This window comes from Pelobates fuscus, chromosome 3 (assembly GCF_036172605.1).
Source record: "Pelobates fuscus isolate aPelFus1 chromosome 3, aPelFus1.pri, whole genome shotgun sequence".
Taxonomy (NCBI): Eukaryota; Metazoa; Chordata; class Amphibia; order Anura; family Pelobatidae; genus Pelobates; species Pelobates fuscus.
The window spans coordinates 381,427,871-381,444,575 of NC_086319.1; the positions used below are offsets into that span (position 1 = coordinate 381,427,871).

General features: G+C 41.7%; 1 protein-coding gene across 1 annotated transcript in view; it reads left to right on the forward strand.

The window, feature by feature from the left end:
- The window catches only part of HOOK2 (hook microtubule tethering protein 2), a 35,824-nt gene extending 20,175 nt beyond the window's left edge, over window positions 1-15,649 (forward strand). Inside the window, exons 11-22 of the mRNA XM_063449583.1 lie at window positions 964-1,165; window positions 7,582-7,692; window positions 8,198-8,285; window positions 9,122-9,191; window positions 9,395-9,532; window positions 9,856-9,943; window positions 10,031-10,065; window positions 10,611-10,693; window positions 11,198-11,301; window positions 12,799-12,903; window positions 12,997-13,068; window positions 13,459-15,649. Of these exons, the coding sequence (XP_063305653.1) occupies window positions 964-1,165; window positions 7,582-7,692; window positions 8,198-8,285; window positions 9,122-9,191; window positions 9,395-9,532; window positions 9,856-9,943; window positions 10,031-10,065; window positions 10,611-10,693; window positions 11,198-11,301; window positions 12,799-12,903; window positions 12,997-13,068; window positions 13,459-13,632 (1,270 nt within the window). The 3' untranslated portion in view covers window positions 13,633-15,649. The remainder of the gene's footprint in view (window positions 1-963; window positions 1,166-7,581; window positions 7,693-8,197; window positions 8,286-9,121; window positions 9,192-9,394; window positions 9,533-9,855; window positions 9,944-10,030; window positions 10,066-10,610; window positions 10,694-11,197; window positions 11,302-12,798; window positions 12,904-12,996; window positions 13,069-13,458) is intronic.
- The last annotated feature ends 1,056 nt before the right edge of the window (window positions 15,650-16,705 follow it).

Below are 16,705 nucleotides of genomic sequence, written 5' to 3' on the forward strand. Positions count from 1 at the left end.
GAGAAAATACAGTGTTTACATTGAAAGCTACGAACACCTCCAGTTGCAGTCACTCAGAGTGAACCAGAGGGACTTCCGAGTTGATGGAGGCATAATATGTGCACGAGCATCCTGTGGTTCAGTGTCTCCTCCCACTGCATGCAAACACTGTACTTTCCTCATAGATATTAATTGATTCAATTCATCTCTATGCTGGTTGGCCAGGGCTGTGTTTGAATCATGCTGGCTCTGCCCCTGGTCTGCCTCTTTGTCAGTCTCAGACAATCCTATGGGGAAGCATTGTCATTGGATCATGCTACCACTTCTGATGATGTCGGCAGACTGCTTTTTTTTTCTGAGGCAAACCGCATGCAGATCCACAGCTTCTGGCTTGAATACAGTTGCTATATTTATGGAGGCATGAGGGGCCCAGGGGGGGCTAGATGGTCGTGTTAACACTATATAGGGTCAGGAATACATGTAGTTTCACTGGTGACTATAGTGTCCCTTTAAGAAGCTGAATAAAGAGCGAGAGCTGGCCAGGTATAAAAGGTCTTGTCTAGCCAGAATTTTAATCAGAGTCTCTTCCCATCATAGTTATGTAGTTACATAGCTGAAAAGAGACTTGTGTTCATCAGGTTCAGCCTTCCTCACATTTGTTTTTTTGCTGTTGATCCAAAAGAAGGCAAAAAAACCCCAGTTTGAAGCACTTCCAATTTTGCAACAAACTAGGAAAAACTTCCTTCTTGACCCCAAAATGGCAGTCAGATTAATTCTTGGATCAAGAAGCTATTACCCTACATTAAAAATTATATCCCTGAATATTCTGTTTTTGCAAGTATGCATCTAGTTGCTGTTTCATCTGTATGGACTCTGATAAAACCACTTCTTCAGGCAGAGAATTCCGCTTCCTTATTATCTTTACTGTAAAAAACCCTTTTCTTTGCTTAAGACAAAATCTTCTTTCTTTGTGTTTCTTATTAGACACTCCTCAGACAGAGTAGGCAAATTAGAGACCCTGGTGGAGTCATACAAGAAAAAACTGGAAGATTTGGGAGACCTGAGGCGACAAGTGAAGCTCCTCGAGGAACGGAATACCGTCTACATGCAGCGGACATGCCAGCTTGAGGATGAGCTTCACAAAGCACATGCATCCCGAGCCCAGGTGGAGACCCTCAATCGGCAGGTGAGAGAAGACTGAGCTTTACCAGGTCAGGCTACATTGAGATCTTAAAGGGGAACTGTCATGAAAAGTAAACTTTTCATATATTGCAGCATACACGTTACTAAATGCGCAACCGTTGTGGTCTTAGATATGTGGGTTTTTTTTGGTTCCAAATAATCCTGCTCGCAATAGGAGTCCTGTCATCCCTGAGTATTCTACAGACAGCTGTGTGATATACTCTGCTTAGAGCAGGTATGCCCAAGGTAGTTACCCAGATGATTTAAAATCACAGCTTCCATGATGTCTTATTCTAAATACTCAAATATGTTTTAAATGAAAGCACATTTCAACAGATATCCCAATTTTTTTTTTTTTTTAATTCTTTATTTTTGCATGTGCATATAAGTTACAGGCAAGCGTGCAGGGCCACAACAGCTACTGCAGGCATAATCATGGCATTTCAATAAGTGGCATTTGATACAGCACACTTTTTTTTTTTTTTTTTTTTTTTAAAAACATGGAACAGCAGGTTTTGGTACATTCTAGATATTCGTATAATTAAGTTAAGAGATCTAGGCTTAACGAGGGGTAAAACGATATGGTATGTCAGCAGGTCGTCTATAGCGAGGATGTAAGATCATAACGTAAGCTGACAGTAAGCGTAGATTAACGGCGAGTATACTGGCATTCTAGTGAGGCATTGGCATGAAAACAGTGCACATTAACATTTTAAAAAAAAAAGTAAAAAAAAAAAATTATAGACAGGCGTAAACTTTCCTACATGCCACCTAGGTAAGAAAGTAAGTGCTTCTCAATCTAGCACAAAGTGTAGACCAGCTTAGTAGTTATGGTGGACATGGCTGAGTGATAGGTAATTCTGGTCACTGGAGGGCCTAAGCATACAATATAACAAGCTTTTATATTGAAAAGGCTTATTTGGATCCCGCCCGTAGTTGCTTTAACCAGGGTAGAAAAACATAGTATGTACCTACTGAATGAGTTATAGCAGGGTAGTGTAAAGTAGGCTATGTGCGTAACTCAAGACGTGGGACTATAATCTTGGGGTAACTACTAGGTAGTATTTTTATACGTTTGGTTTGTAGCAAGCCTTTTTCAATAAGCGGTAGGTTGCAATATAAAATTAAGTTAAAACATTGAGGCCTAACGAGAGGTGAAACGATAGGCATGTCAGCCGGTCGTCTATAGCGGGGATGGAAGATCATAATGTAAGCTGACAGTAAGTGTAGGTCAACAGCGAGTATACTGACGTTCTAATAAGGCGTTGGCATGAAAACAGTGCACTTTAGCATTTCAAAAAATATAAACAGGCTTAAACTTTCTGATATGCCACCCAGGCAAGAAAGTAATTGCTTCTCAATCTAAGACAGTGTGGGCCAGCTTAGTAGTTATAGTAGACTTGGCTGAGCGATAGTATATGCTGGTCACAGGAGGGCCTATGCGTACAATATAACAAGATTTTATTTTAAACAAGCTCAATGTGGTCCCGCCCGTGGTTGCCTTAACCAGGGTAGAACAGCATACTATATACAGATTGATTGAGCTAAAGCAGGGTAGTTTAAAGTGGACTATGAGCGTAACTCCAGACGTGGAGCTATAATCTTAGAATAACTGTTTGGTTCGCAAGCGGCCTTTTTCAATAGGTGGTAGATTGCAACAGTTAAATCGATCACATAAACAAAACTTATAAACTGCATAAATAACTGTGGAGTCTTGCGAAATTAACTCTTGGTTAACTGGCTTGGTTTGGTTCAGTAGCCCCGGTCACAAAGTTGACGTGAGTATCTCTGCTTTCATGGTGGATCGGCAACAGGGAAGCCGTGTCTGGGTCGTCTTGGGACGAAAGTTTTTACAGTGTCCGGGTCCCATCTGTTCTGCGGTTTGGTGGCTCCGGAGTGAGCTGTGGGGCGCATAGCCTCTGGTGGTAGTCCCAGTGTAGATAGCAAGTCCTCTGCTCCTCGTAGATCGGAGACCTTGTGTGTGTTCCCACCATGTGTGATCAGCAGGGAGCGGTCGAGGCGCCATCTATATGTCGTGCCTCGTTGTTGCAAGAGTGAGGTAAATGGCTTAAATGACCTCCTCCAGGCCAGGGTGCTGCCAGATAAGTCCGCAAAAAAAGTGAGAGACAGGGATTCAAAGTGGTACTGGGCTTGGTTTTTTGTTGCCGCCATAATCGCTGTTCTGTCTTCTCTCCGGTGGAAGCGGAGTATAGTGTCTCTGGAGGCAGTTATCGGGGCCTTGGCCGGTTTGGGAACCCGAAAGACTCCATCTAGGCTTATATCTTTCGCTTGTTTTTGCGGCAGCAGTGCAGCTAGAAGTCTGCGCGCAAAGTGTGGCAATTCTTCCGCTGGCATATCATCGGGAATTCCACGCACTTTTAGGTTTGCCGCTCTGCGTTCATCCTCCATTGCTGCGAACCGCCGTTCATAGCCCTCTGTGGTGCTCTGCAGGTTCCGTATTTCTTCTTGCATGGAGCTGATGTGCCCCGCTGTGTCTGTGGAGGCAGTTTCCAGAGCGCCCAGTCTCCCAGTGATACCCTGGAGGTCCGTGCGGAGGCCCGCCATTTCCGATTGTAGCGTGGATTGGAGACCTGCCAGGAGCGCCTTGAGAACCGCCATTGTTACAGGCTTGTTGTCTGGGTCTAGGGGCTTGGCAGTGGTTACCGGCGGACCTGGAGAGGTATGTTCGTCCTCCCCCTGGGAGAAGTCATCCGACAGGTCGGAGTAAGTTGTTGGGAAGGCAGCCATCTTGGGCCCTGTCGCTCCGTGGGCCTGTCTCCACATAGCTCCGATGTCGAGCCCCAATCTCGGTTGTTCGGGCTTTTGCTTCTTAGTTTTGCGGCCCATGCTAGTTCTTACTCTGTAATCCAGAGTTTTCAACCGGTTTGATCGTTTTTTGCAGTCCGATTAGGGTACTTTTTAGCGTTAGTCTTCGGAGCTGCAGTGCCATGCATCTGCTCCGCTCCGTGGCTTGGCCGATATCCAAATTTTAAACACCAAAGTCAGTAGACCCCTTTAAGTAAATTGTTGCATACAAACGTTCAAAACTCTCAAAGCGTTTTTTGTTTATTTTGTGAGAACCTGACTTTATAAATGTTCTCCTAAGTTTTGATTTTATGTAATGAATAGCCTTCTATTTAAATGGATTGCGAATGGGTAATCAGTTGCAACCTTAAATAGCAAAAATCATAAAATATTAACATGCAGTGGATGCACAGTTTATTGGGTGCGTTCAAACTGTGTTTCAAATAACAACTGGAAACTAGTCTTTACAATTAATATACAGAAAATTCACATTGATTTCCTAGGTCTAAAATCAATAGAACATTCAACACTTAATTTGAAGACATACTGAGAATTTCCGAAGGATACATCAGACCGTATATTCTGCATGCCTAAATCTGTTCTTCCCTTAGGTTTGTTTCTTAAATACCTTAGGGTAATTTGTAGGATTATAAAGCAATTGCTCAGAAGTTAGTATTTTTGGAACTTCAAGCTAAACATTTTGAAAATCAGACTAAAACGTATTCACTGAAAATCTTTGTCGAAGCTAAAAGTAGAACTTTATTTATAAGACAATCCCTAAAGGAAAAGAAATATGAAAGACTCTCTCAAACAAGTCTGTAGTTTTGTAACGGAATAAAATAAAGAATTTGTGGAAATGTGAAAAAAATTTAGTAGTAAACAAAATAGTTTCTTGGTCAAACCATTAAATAATAATGCTCGTTGTATCACAAGGAAAACTAAAATATTAAATACGAGACTGTTTCCAAGTCACTTTGTGGATGCAACAACAAAAAGTGAAAACAAGATGTGGCTGAATCTGTGGCCATGTCTCGGTGTGAGTCTGGGACTGACTTTAACAACATTTCTAAAATGTATTTCATCAGCGACAAGAGAAGAGTTCTCCGCTAAGTCCAACAAGCATTGTGACTTGTAACATTACAATATGTGGGCCGAAAAAACGGACCGCCAAGCGGAGTGGAGCTCCGCATGAGCTCCTGCCCGACGGGCAAAATCAAACGAGGAACCCGCAATTATAAAAGCCCACAGACGTATCAGGGTGCACTCCCCAAGCTTAGGGGTGCACCACACAAGCGACAGACACACTCCTGCTGCCCGTCAGGGCCGGGAGCACTGGACGCCCACCGCGGCCTACAGGAGCTGGAACCGGGGCGAGACGGCCGCTCCCCTCGAGCTCGGAACGACCCGGCAAACAACCTCCCCCCCCCCCCCCCCGCTCTGGACCGGTGGGGGTCATCCCGGTCCTCCCCAGCCACACCAAGCACACTTGAGGACGGGCTGCGCAGACTGTAGGGGCGCAACAGCCAAGATGGTGGCCCAGCCCATGGCAGCACTAGATTGGCTCTGTAAAAGCTTTTGGGCAATACTCCGCAACAGCGGAGCCACACACGTTCAAGCTATGAGAACAGTGGCCGCGTGGCTTCGCCCGGCCACCAGACGCCGCCATTACGACGCCATGCTGAGGGCCCCCAGAACAACTACGCGGCGGGGCAGCCGCAAACTACCAGCAAAGCAGGAAACATTACCCGGGTGTACGGGCACAAACACCCGACCTCACCCACACAGGAACCCAAGTGCCGCGCAGGCCCCACAAGCTAGTTCCTCGCTGAGCCCGAGACTCAGAGCCCAGCGCGGCACTCAGGGCCCCACTGCGGTTGCAGCCGCCTACCGGATCGCGGTGAGCGTGTCCACACTGACACCCGTTGGAGGCTCTGAATCGCAGCATAGAGGTGCCACTGAATCCACCTGTCAACACAGACTGGACCCACAGGAACACCTGAATTATCTTCCAGGGAACGCAATCAAGGCATCCAGAACGGGCATCGGCTGATGCAACCCGGATTGCAGCCCGCGACCCTGCCTACAAAGCAGAGACTCTCTTTCCCCAAGGACAGAGGCAAAAGTACCCCAGCTGCATCCTCTTATCTACTTAATCGTGATTAATCGTTACAACCTTTTAACTTACTCTTGCCACAGTGAGGCTCAGAGAATACACTCATAATACACTAAATGTAAGCTTTTAGTAAACTCACACAGCCATAAATGTCTAGCCTTGAGCACAGCTACCACTGTATGCACGTTTAGCATAGATACCTCCTTACAAATAGTTTTTTCTACTGATGGGTATTCAGATAGTTATCTAGCTTGCAATATTCTTGAATGTTCAGCCTGACAATTTAATCACCTAATGCGTGTCTACGATGTTATATAGCCTACTGACTCTCTTCTAATAGTTTATCTAGACAGGCATTGCTTCTGGTTAGAATATGTTTTTGCTACACTACAATATGTGGGCCAAAATGCTTAAGCTGAAAGAGCACATAAGACAGTGTCTCCAATTAATGTTCATTTCCATAATGGAAACAAACTCCGTATTTGGTTAATTATCCAAAACCTCTCACTTTCTTTAAGCGCCATAGTAGACCGCTATTGCCTTTGACCACTATTACCACTAGGTCAGTTAATATTGGAAATCCTATTACCATCCAGCTTGATTCGTTACAAAAGTAGTAGATACAATCAAAAAGGTTTATTTAAAAAAAAAAAATTAATAATAATAATGTATTGTCCATTTTGCTTATTGCTAAGTTCCAGAAGTGAATTCTGCTTCCTCCAGTGTGTGTGTTTTATCGCATCATATAACTGACATAGTTTTACAACATCTAGAGATCTGTCCTTTGTCCAGCCCTGCAGTAAAGCTTTGATTACCAATGGGTGTCGTATGGGGTCTCTCCAACCAGAGAACATCATGTGACCACTCTAGTACCACCTCTTAACAACTTAGTGTTTTTTTTTGTTTTTTTTTTGCTTACAAGTAAGTGCGCTTGAAGTGCAAACCATATTAGAGGGACATGCTAGACACCAAATAACCTTGGTTTAATGAAGCAGTTTTGGTGTATAGGTCATGCCTTGCAGCCTCACTGCCCAATTCTCTGCCATTTAGGAGTAAAACCACTTTGTTTATGCACACCTCCCTGCATGCGACTTACACAACTAGTTTAGAGTTTCCTATGTTTAACTAGAGCCTGCAGGACCCTCCTGTGTGTGGTTAAGTCAATTAACAATGCAGGAGATGACCGCTTTTAAACTAAACACACTATGAGCATATGTGACTGAAAATAAAACCAATTTTTAATGGAGGTTAAGACTAAGCCAGGAGATGTGTGGGAAACAAAAGGTATTAAACTCCTAGATGGCAGAGAATTGAGCCGTGCGGGTGCAGGATCTATATACCAAAACGGCTGCTTTATGCTGCTGCTGTTGTTATTTTAGTGCTTAGAGGAACTTTATCGTGTTAGGAATACAAATATGTATTTCTAATCCTGTACACACTGTTTATACCGGTGTCAGTAAAGCATTCATACCTTGATTAATACACCCTTACTTGTATTCTAGAACCAAGAATTGCAGAAGAAGCACTCGGCTGAATCTATGAGAGCCGAGAAGTGGCAGTTCGAGTTCATGACTCTGAGAGAAAAGTTTGAGGCTTTGCAGAAAGAGCGAGAGGTAAAATGATTAAATCTAAAAAAATATCCCCCTGTTAACCAGAGAATCTCCTGAAAGATGAGAGATTTAGGAGGTCGCTGGATTTTCCATTAAGAGCCGTGTGTACTTGTTGGTTGTTGTCCATTATTATCTGCGTTTTTTTTCCTCGGACTGTCATCCCAAACGTAGCAGAAATATCAATGTTCTATGTAAAATACAAACTGTTTATTAGGAGTACAAATGAATAGTGACTTTGCTAAACTCAGAGCTTCTAAATCAAGGTACCCTTGATAACGGCGCAGCCAGTTGGTGCCGAAACGTTGGGGGGGGGGTTTGGTGAGAATTTTTTGGCATTACATTATTGTATTTGCCCCTGCTTCTGTCACTGTGTTTATCTGTTGTATTCTTTTTCACTATAGTGCTTTTTGTACATAATAAAATTAGACTTTTGAAAATTTGAAGTTGTTATAGTGTGCATTCTATATTATATAGATTTATGATGTCTGCCCTGCTTTTGTCTTCCTAGCGGCTTCTCATAGAGCGTGATTCTTTGCGAGAGACCAATGATGAATTACGCTGCTCCCACCTACAGCAGTCATGTCTGGTGCAGTCAGGTGAGGAACCAAACAATGGGGTTACACGTTATCACTCCAGAACAGTAGCATTATCTCTTGTATGGTGGCGTTTTTTTGTTTTTTTTTAGACCATCGAATCTCTCGCTAGAACTTAACTCACACGAGGACATCAAACTAAAACTGCATGTTGCAGTTTGGATATTCTTCTATATTTATTATAGTTGCCTTTCTGTCCTTGTGAAGAGATCAGATTTAAATTGTGATCTTTACAGCTGATGCCACGAGTGCTTCTAGTGATAGAACATTTAGTAAAATTTCTTTGATCTGTTTTTAATGGCTTTAACAGTAGGTTCATATCGGATCGCTCTAGCCCTCTTTTCCCTGGGACCTAACTAGGTAATTGTGCTTCAGACAAAACACGCAGCTTATTCTATTTACACCCAGCAGCTGGAGGGACAGGACTTCATCTGCAGGAGTACAGTGTCACGTCTCTCCTGTATCCCTGCTGCACTACAATACCAGCTGAATCTCCTTCTCTCCAACATCCGGACTTGGAGACACAATTCAGGGAACCCATGTTATTGTGCTGCTCATTACTTATTGCTCTATTTATTATTCCTGGGTATTTGAAATACTGCCATACCAAAGTAAGGAGTGTTATGCTCACATTCATGCTATATAATATTAGGTTCACTATACTCTCTGCATGGTTCTACTCTCCCCATGTGTGGATACTGGTTCATTGCATGGTTTTTATATATATTATTTTGAGAGGGTGGGTAATATTTATTATTGTTTTTTATTATTTTTATTTCTACCCCTATAAGTAGCTTCTGTTTTTAGTCCTTCATTTTCCTGTTTGTTTTGTCTGTCAGATGCCATGCTCTCTGGACCCTCTCCTCCGTTGGAGAATTTGGCGGCTGAGATCCTGCCTGCAGAACTCAAGTAAGAAGCTTTTGTTGTCTGTTACCCTGAACTGAAAGCGTCCGATATAATGTCGTGTTATAGTAGACCCTATTCTTCTCGCACAACCAGACTAGTGCGGTAAACTGTCAGTGACTAGCAAAATAGGCAGTTGATTTGCTCCTGGATGTTTCACCCGTTTTACTACACCCCTGCTCAATAAGGTTCCTCTAATTGGTCTGTAGGGAGTCCGTAGTCCGTTTGCAACAGGAGAACAAGATGTTGTGTGTCCAGGAGGCCACTTATCAGGAACGCTTGTGTGAGCTAGAGAACCTGCTGGAAGAATCAAACCGCAGCAAGAACCGACTTGAAAGTGAAAACCGGTGAGTTTGAGAAGTGATACATCAGTATTGATATGGGGGAAGTGGTTGTTAAAGGGGAAGTTCCACAGAAATCTAAAGTAACATTTATCTTGTAGATCTCCAACTGCTGAAAACGACATTCTGTGTATGATGGGGGTGGGAGCAATGTATTGAAAGTACCATCTGATCTTTATAAAAGTGATTTAAATGCACCCCATTAGAGTAGGGGGCGACTTGTAATAACTCTGAGAGTCTGCCTTTTAGATACAAACCTTTTCCAGTCACTATTGTTTGGATGTTAATAAGAAGGACATTGCTGTAAATTTCTTCCTATCTCCTTTCAGACTGAATCAGCAGCAGATCCTGGAGCTCCGGGCCCTGATTGAAGAGCTCCAGAGACGGCTCCAGGAGCACGGAAATCGAGAAGAAGATGTGAGTGTCAAGGACACGCAGTCTCATTACACTGATATTGTGAACACGTCATTCATCTTCTCTCTCTCTCTCTCTCTCTCCCCACAGTCATCAATACTAAAAAGGAAGCTGGACGAACACCTGTAAGTAACTAATGTACAATACAGAGCTACAAAGATCACACATCTAGTGCACCAACAGGCCTAGAGTTATATAGACCGGGACATTTGGGGGGCGATGCATTCCGAGCCACAGATCATCCTCTATAATTTGTAGTACGAAGGATTGGGAACAGAACATACAGTCTAATAGAAATGTGGTCAACAGGTAACCTGAATGGGAAATGCATTGTGGGTGTTGTAGTTCTAGCTGAAGCCCTCCTCTGGCATTCCCTGATTTCATATAGAGAAAGTATACATAGATATGGGTGAGAGCGTTCGAGCAATGTTGACAACTGCAGGACTTTCTCTAGTATTCAGGGATATTAATAGAGATAAAAGTTAAGGAACAGCTGTTTGGAATTGAAACGCATAGTGTAATTTACATGGAAATGTAAGGCACAGTCTGGAGGAACCAATAACAGCCGAGTATTCTCAATTCAGAGATTATAGATGGCAGTATTTAATGTAGGGAGGGAGGGGATCTGTTACACCCAGCATTGTACTGACTGCATTTTCCCTTCTATCAGCGAGATGCTACACGAAGCTCACTCGGAACTCCAGAAAAAAAGGGAATATATTGAAACATTGGAGCCTAAAGCTGATTTGAACAGTAAGGAGCGTTTTACGATCTCTCAATATCTTTCTCTGTAATGTAGAATCTGCAAATCTATACGGATAAAATGGAAAGCTGTGCTATAAATAAATACACTTTGTCCCTGTGCTACCAGCACGTGTTGTTCATTGACTTTTACAAAAGGAGACCATCACAGCTTATTTACTGAAGTGAATTTCACATTTAAGACCAAAGTAGCCAAACAGGACGCATAGCTGAGTTGGAGCATTTTTCCAGTTTGGCTATTTTTGACTTAAATTTGAAATTCACTTTGATTTTCTTCTTGAATTTAGTGAATAACTTTAAATGTACTCAAGTGCTGCAGGGACCAAACAGATTGCCCGATAGCTGTTTTATTTATGCAGAAAATTACAGATAAAGGAGATACTGTCAACAAACTGGTTTTGGTACCTGTTACATTCAAATCTAAATCCGGACAGCCAGCTGTGAAAACCAAGAAAGTTAATCTACTGCCCTGATTCTTCTCTCTGTGTCCCCTAGTGTCTCGTAAGGTGGATGAGCTGCAGCAGATCTTACGCCAGAAGGAGGAAGATATGAGAGTGATGGAGGAGAGATACAAGCGCTATGTAGATAAAGCTAGAACGGTGAGACCTGCCAATGAATAGAGCTGGACTGTATTTAGACTTTCTTTGAATAGATTTCACACTACATACCTTGGAGTCCATAGGTGTATATGTGCAAACCCCAAAAACTGAGAAATCTCCAAATAAGTGAAGTTGCACAGCAAACTAAAACCACACGAGATCATAAATAGATAAACATATTGTAATAAAAATGAAGGCTAGTCTAGGTTTAAAGAATGCAGCAATTACTTTGGTCATTCTTAAGGAAGTGTTCTGTATAGATATTCTAAGACAAACAAAATGACCTTGTGGATGTAGAGTAAACATTTTGTTTGTTTGTTTTTCTACTAAAAAAAAAAAAAAAAAATCACAAGGATATATATATATATATATATCTCCTTATATTTTAAAGTCTCTGGTAATGCTCTATTACACGTGGAACAGACTGACCCCATTATACTAGGGATGCTGTAGGAGATGCTATTGCAATTTCTTAGGGGGGCCAACGAACACGGCTTTTCTGGGATACATAAAATTTTTGAGATATATATTGCCAAGAGTCTTGCCCAATGACACTTACTGGTGAGGTGGTCTGATCAGGATTCCAATCTGGGTTTTCAAGTTTAACTACTGATGGAGCATAGCAAAAACCCCAACTATTCATCCTGATTCACATGGCTTCCTCAAGGTGGATGATCAGTATTTTTGCCAACTAACTTTAAATTGTCCTTGTTGCCATAATCCTGCTTTTATGGTAACGTTCATACCATCTGTGTAATATAGCAAGCTTAAATTGCTAAATGTTTTCTTTACATCAGAAAATCTATATGCGTTAGTGAGGGGGCTGTCAATATGATGATTTATTTAACGCACAGCCCAATGGCTTCATATTCCACTGCTCGAGGAATGGGGAAGAGGGGAGGTAACTATTCACAAGATTTTATTAAAACTGACACCACAGTGCAGAATGCGGGAGCAAAGCACGGGTTAGAGTCCTACACTCTGCCCAACTAATGACCGGTCTGAGAGCACACACATTCCTTTTACGTCTTATAGAATTTATTCATTTGATGCTTGCTGCTTGACAAATTACTTATAGTTTGGAAATCCATTCCCGAACATTTCAGGGCTCCAGCTATGAGCTTAGTTCGATGAGTTTTGAGGTGACGCTATTCATTTCAGTGAAATGTTTTGTAAATGTAGCATTTTAAATTGCCCTGATTTTGACCAAATTTATTATTGTTGTCATTTGCATTAATATAGTGCCAGCATATTCTGCAGCTCGTTCCAATTCTAGAAAGGGGATATTTAGAGTTAAACACAGCCCTCGTCGTGCAAGCTTACAATCTATGAGGTTTTGTTTGTTTTTTTAGATGTATATTGCTAAGAGTCTTGCCCAATGACACTTCTTAGGGAGGTGTTCTGATCAGGTACCAATCGGAGTTTCCAAGTTCTACATGTGCCAATGTATCTGTATGTGTACATTGATATTCATCAGGTTTAATTCTTTCATCTAAGGTTATTAAGACTCTGGACCCCAAACAGCAAAATTATATCCCACCAGAGATCCAAGCTTTGAAAAACCAGCTTCATGAAAAGGACACTAGAATCCGCCACCTCGAGGTGAGATACGCTGGGGCTTCCCGACCTCATGAAAGCTAAACTGCAAATAGTGAGCAGGGCTCGCTAATCTGATTTTATTTTTCCTCATTTCAGAAGGACTTTGAAAAGACAAAATCTCAACGGGACCAAGAGGAGAAGCTGATCATTAGCGCTTGGTACAACATGGTATGTGAAGGGAGGACAAGAGCAATATTGTAGGGCAATAAATGAAATGGTAATATATAACGAGGAATTCTCATCTTCTAATATAGGGCAATAAATTAAGTGACAGAACAAGGAATCTGCCTCTTTTAATGCAGAGCAAATTAAATGGTTTCAAAGAACAAGTAATCTGCCCTTAATGTAGGACAATATGTTACACTATCATATAGGACATGGAATCTGTTCCTTACACTATAGGGCAATTTATCACATGGTTATATAGAACTAGGAATTTGCTATTTACGAACCAGAATACTTTGTGGTATGTGGAGTGTGGCATCGTGCCATAGGAAGTGATCTATAGGTCACCTCCCTGCACAATTCTTATTGTATTCTGCCTTTTCCTTCTCTTAGGGGATGAGCCTACAGCAAAAAGTGGTGGACGAGAGGACCAGCGCTCCCAGTGGTCCCCAGTCTTTCCTGGCACAACAGCGATTGACTACTAATGCTCGGCGTGGACTCATCTCTCGTTCTCACTCCCATCTCCCCAGATACATCAACTCAGACAAGCAGTTAAACCTGTCCTGACCCAAGCACCACCAGCGCGCCGGAGAGCTGGCCAGGGAGATCTAGAAGCAGTTTGTGAAACTGGGCTGCTTTTTTGACACAAAGAAGGGCGATGGGAATTTGGTGTCATATAAGCTATATCATGCTATTAACAAGGCAGTCTCACCGGAGAGCTAAGTGACCTGATGAAGAAACTAGACAGTCATTATCGATATACACGCCTTATCTTCATCTGGTCACATCCCTAGTGGGGCTGTCTACAAAATGTACTTACCCTTAAATGGGGTCTCTGCCTTTAAATAGTGCTGCCTCTTTCACCTTTTTGTAAAAATCCTCTCACCCTTCCCCGAACACTCCTTCACCTTTTCTATGTAGACCAGATAGGGCCAACAGGTATATCTCTGCCGTTTGGAGAATGCACACTCGTGATGCTTCAGCCAGTCAGCATTGTGAAGTTCCCCGACCACTGAAAACATACCTGCTTGGCACTCTGATCTATAGACAATCGGTAGTCTTATGTCACGTAATGTCATCTCCCCTTTGTTAAAGAAATATTTTATTTTATATTCACCAGTCTGGTCCTAAAACGAACGTTACCCTCACCGTCCATCCCTAGATAATGGATACATACAGTTCCATTTACATTTTGAATGTTTCAGACAAATTCTACTTTTTTTTTTTTTTTTTTTAGTTCAAAGTATTTTTAATGTAGTTATTTTTTACTTTTATTACCTGCACTACATACTCACAGTTTACTGTTATGAGTTCTCCGATATGATATGCCATTTGTTAATTTAACCCTGAAAAGAATGCTGCAGGGAGCAAATCCGACCCAATATCCAAATCAATCGATTGATAATTACAATCATTTCCTTTTCCTGTCTAATAATAATATTAGAAACTAGCTAATAATCCCTGTTGTTAGTTAGGAGCACACCAAAGATTTTTCCCAGAGCCTACATCACCTCTCCCCTTTTATCGTCCGAAGACTGAGCAGTCTCTGTGACAATGGAAAATGTTTTTATGTACATTATGTCCTGTAATTTATTAGCCTTCCGTCTCTCTCCTTGTCCGGAATATTTTATTGTTGTTTTTAACTCCTTAGCTTTGTAGTGTGGAGAAGAGTCGGGTAGCAATTAAAGATGATCCACTTCTTCACAGGACAGTAGGGGGGGGGGAGATATTACTGCCATGCATCATCACCCATAATTCTTTGTTCTATAATTTTTTTTTTGTGAGTAGCTAGTAGAGTAACAGAGAATTCTCTCTGCATTATGGTCCTATAACAACCGCCTTGATGCAAGAGATAAAAGCACTTCCCTGTTACTTTAAATAGTGTGCATTGCCCTCTCCTCCATATCTCTCTTCTTTTAACCCTCTTAGTGTGTTTTTTCGTTTTATTTTTTTATAATATCTTAGGACTCTACCCATCTGCGAACACATCCTTTGCTTCAAATTTTTATCGAGGCCTTCCGTCGTATATTCAGTTCTGTAAAATCTGCCCAGGTCACCCTTGTCTTGTGTGTAAACAGTACCGTTTTTACAGTGAAGTGGCTTGTATCATGCATCTTTTTGGGAGACTGGAGAACCGTTTTGGATTTCGTTTTTAACTTCGTCATAGTATTCCTGGGTGCCCATTCTTGGCTTCTCATGCCGCTGTTTGGTTTCCCAGAATTTTCTGGCAGAGCATTCTGGGAATTGTTGTCCGGTGGCAGGCCAATGTTGGGTAAAGCTGATCTCACAATGAGCCATTCTTATGAACTGCTGCACAATATTGTTTTATTACAACATTCTGTGAGAAATCTCTATGTAAATACAATCTCATGGTACTAGTGAAATATTGATGGTATCTGCACGACTTTGGTCACAACCCTGTATGTTTTGGGTCTGCACATCTTTGGTATTATGGGGAACAGAAAGAGAGAAGACTATACCCGTTCTAGCTGCTATTAATCCTCCATCTTTAATGTTACAGGTTATACTCTTGTCTACTTTTATACACTACACTACAAAATAAAGTTTTACTTCTCTTTTTAAACCGTTCCTGTTTGAATTTGGTTTTCCTGCGCATAATTCACAGTAAGGGTTTGTATAAGACAATGTCTGTTAACGTGGAAGATTGATCAACTCTAGATGTTTTGATGAAAGATGAATTGTAGAATGTTTAGAACCTATGTATGTTAATCATTCGTAGACTTGCATTTGTTGCACCCTTCCTAAATAATATATATATTTTTAAATACATCCCTACCTTTAGTGTATGACTGCGTCCTACTGCCTTATTAATGCACCTTGGGTCAGACAGTGTTTGTTTAAAACCGACAGATTCTGGGATCTTCCCTGCACAGAAACAGGGTTAAACCATAGAGATGATCAGTTTTCCAAACACTGTCCGACCCAAGGTGGCTGATGGATCCTATCATATACTGAAGGTAGGGATGAGTTTATCCTCAAAAATATTTATTTTTTTCCTAGGAAAAAGTTGTCCTTTTAAATGGATCTACTCATTTGCCAATGAATCAATTTCTGGCTTAGACCCCATTTTTTATTTTGTTTTAAATTGATTATTTTAAAAACTATTCGAAATGGGGTTTTACGCCAGATACATTATAGCGAAGTATTCACTGTCCACCCTCTCTGCTTAGTAAAATAAAGATCACTCTCCTGATTTCCAGTGCTGGGACTCCTCTTCTGCACCTTCCAGTGATGTTTGTATCCAAACTGACATCACTTGTGACCTCCAATACAATCTGCAGCATTTGAGGACCGAGTTTTACTCTGTTCTGCAGGAGGAAGTGCTTCTTGTGGCTTTCAGGAAGACAGCTGCAAGAGTTATATTTAACCCTACAATATAAACATTTCACCATTGCAGGGTCAAAATGACAGACCCACTGTACCCAGATCACTTCATTCAGTTCAGACCAAGTATTCTGGGTGAAGTTGGTGATCCTTTTAAGAAAAATGCAACAAACACCCGTCTAATGCGTAGTGTACCTATAGTAACCGGTCATGGTGTCCTGAGTAGAGCAGCTATGGAGTCGATCTCTGTGTATTTGCACATTGGTATAAAAGGGATTATCTGTACAATGTATAG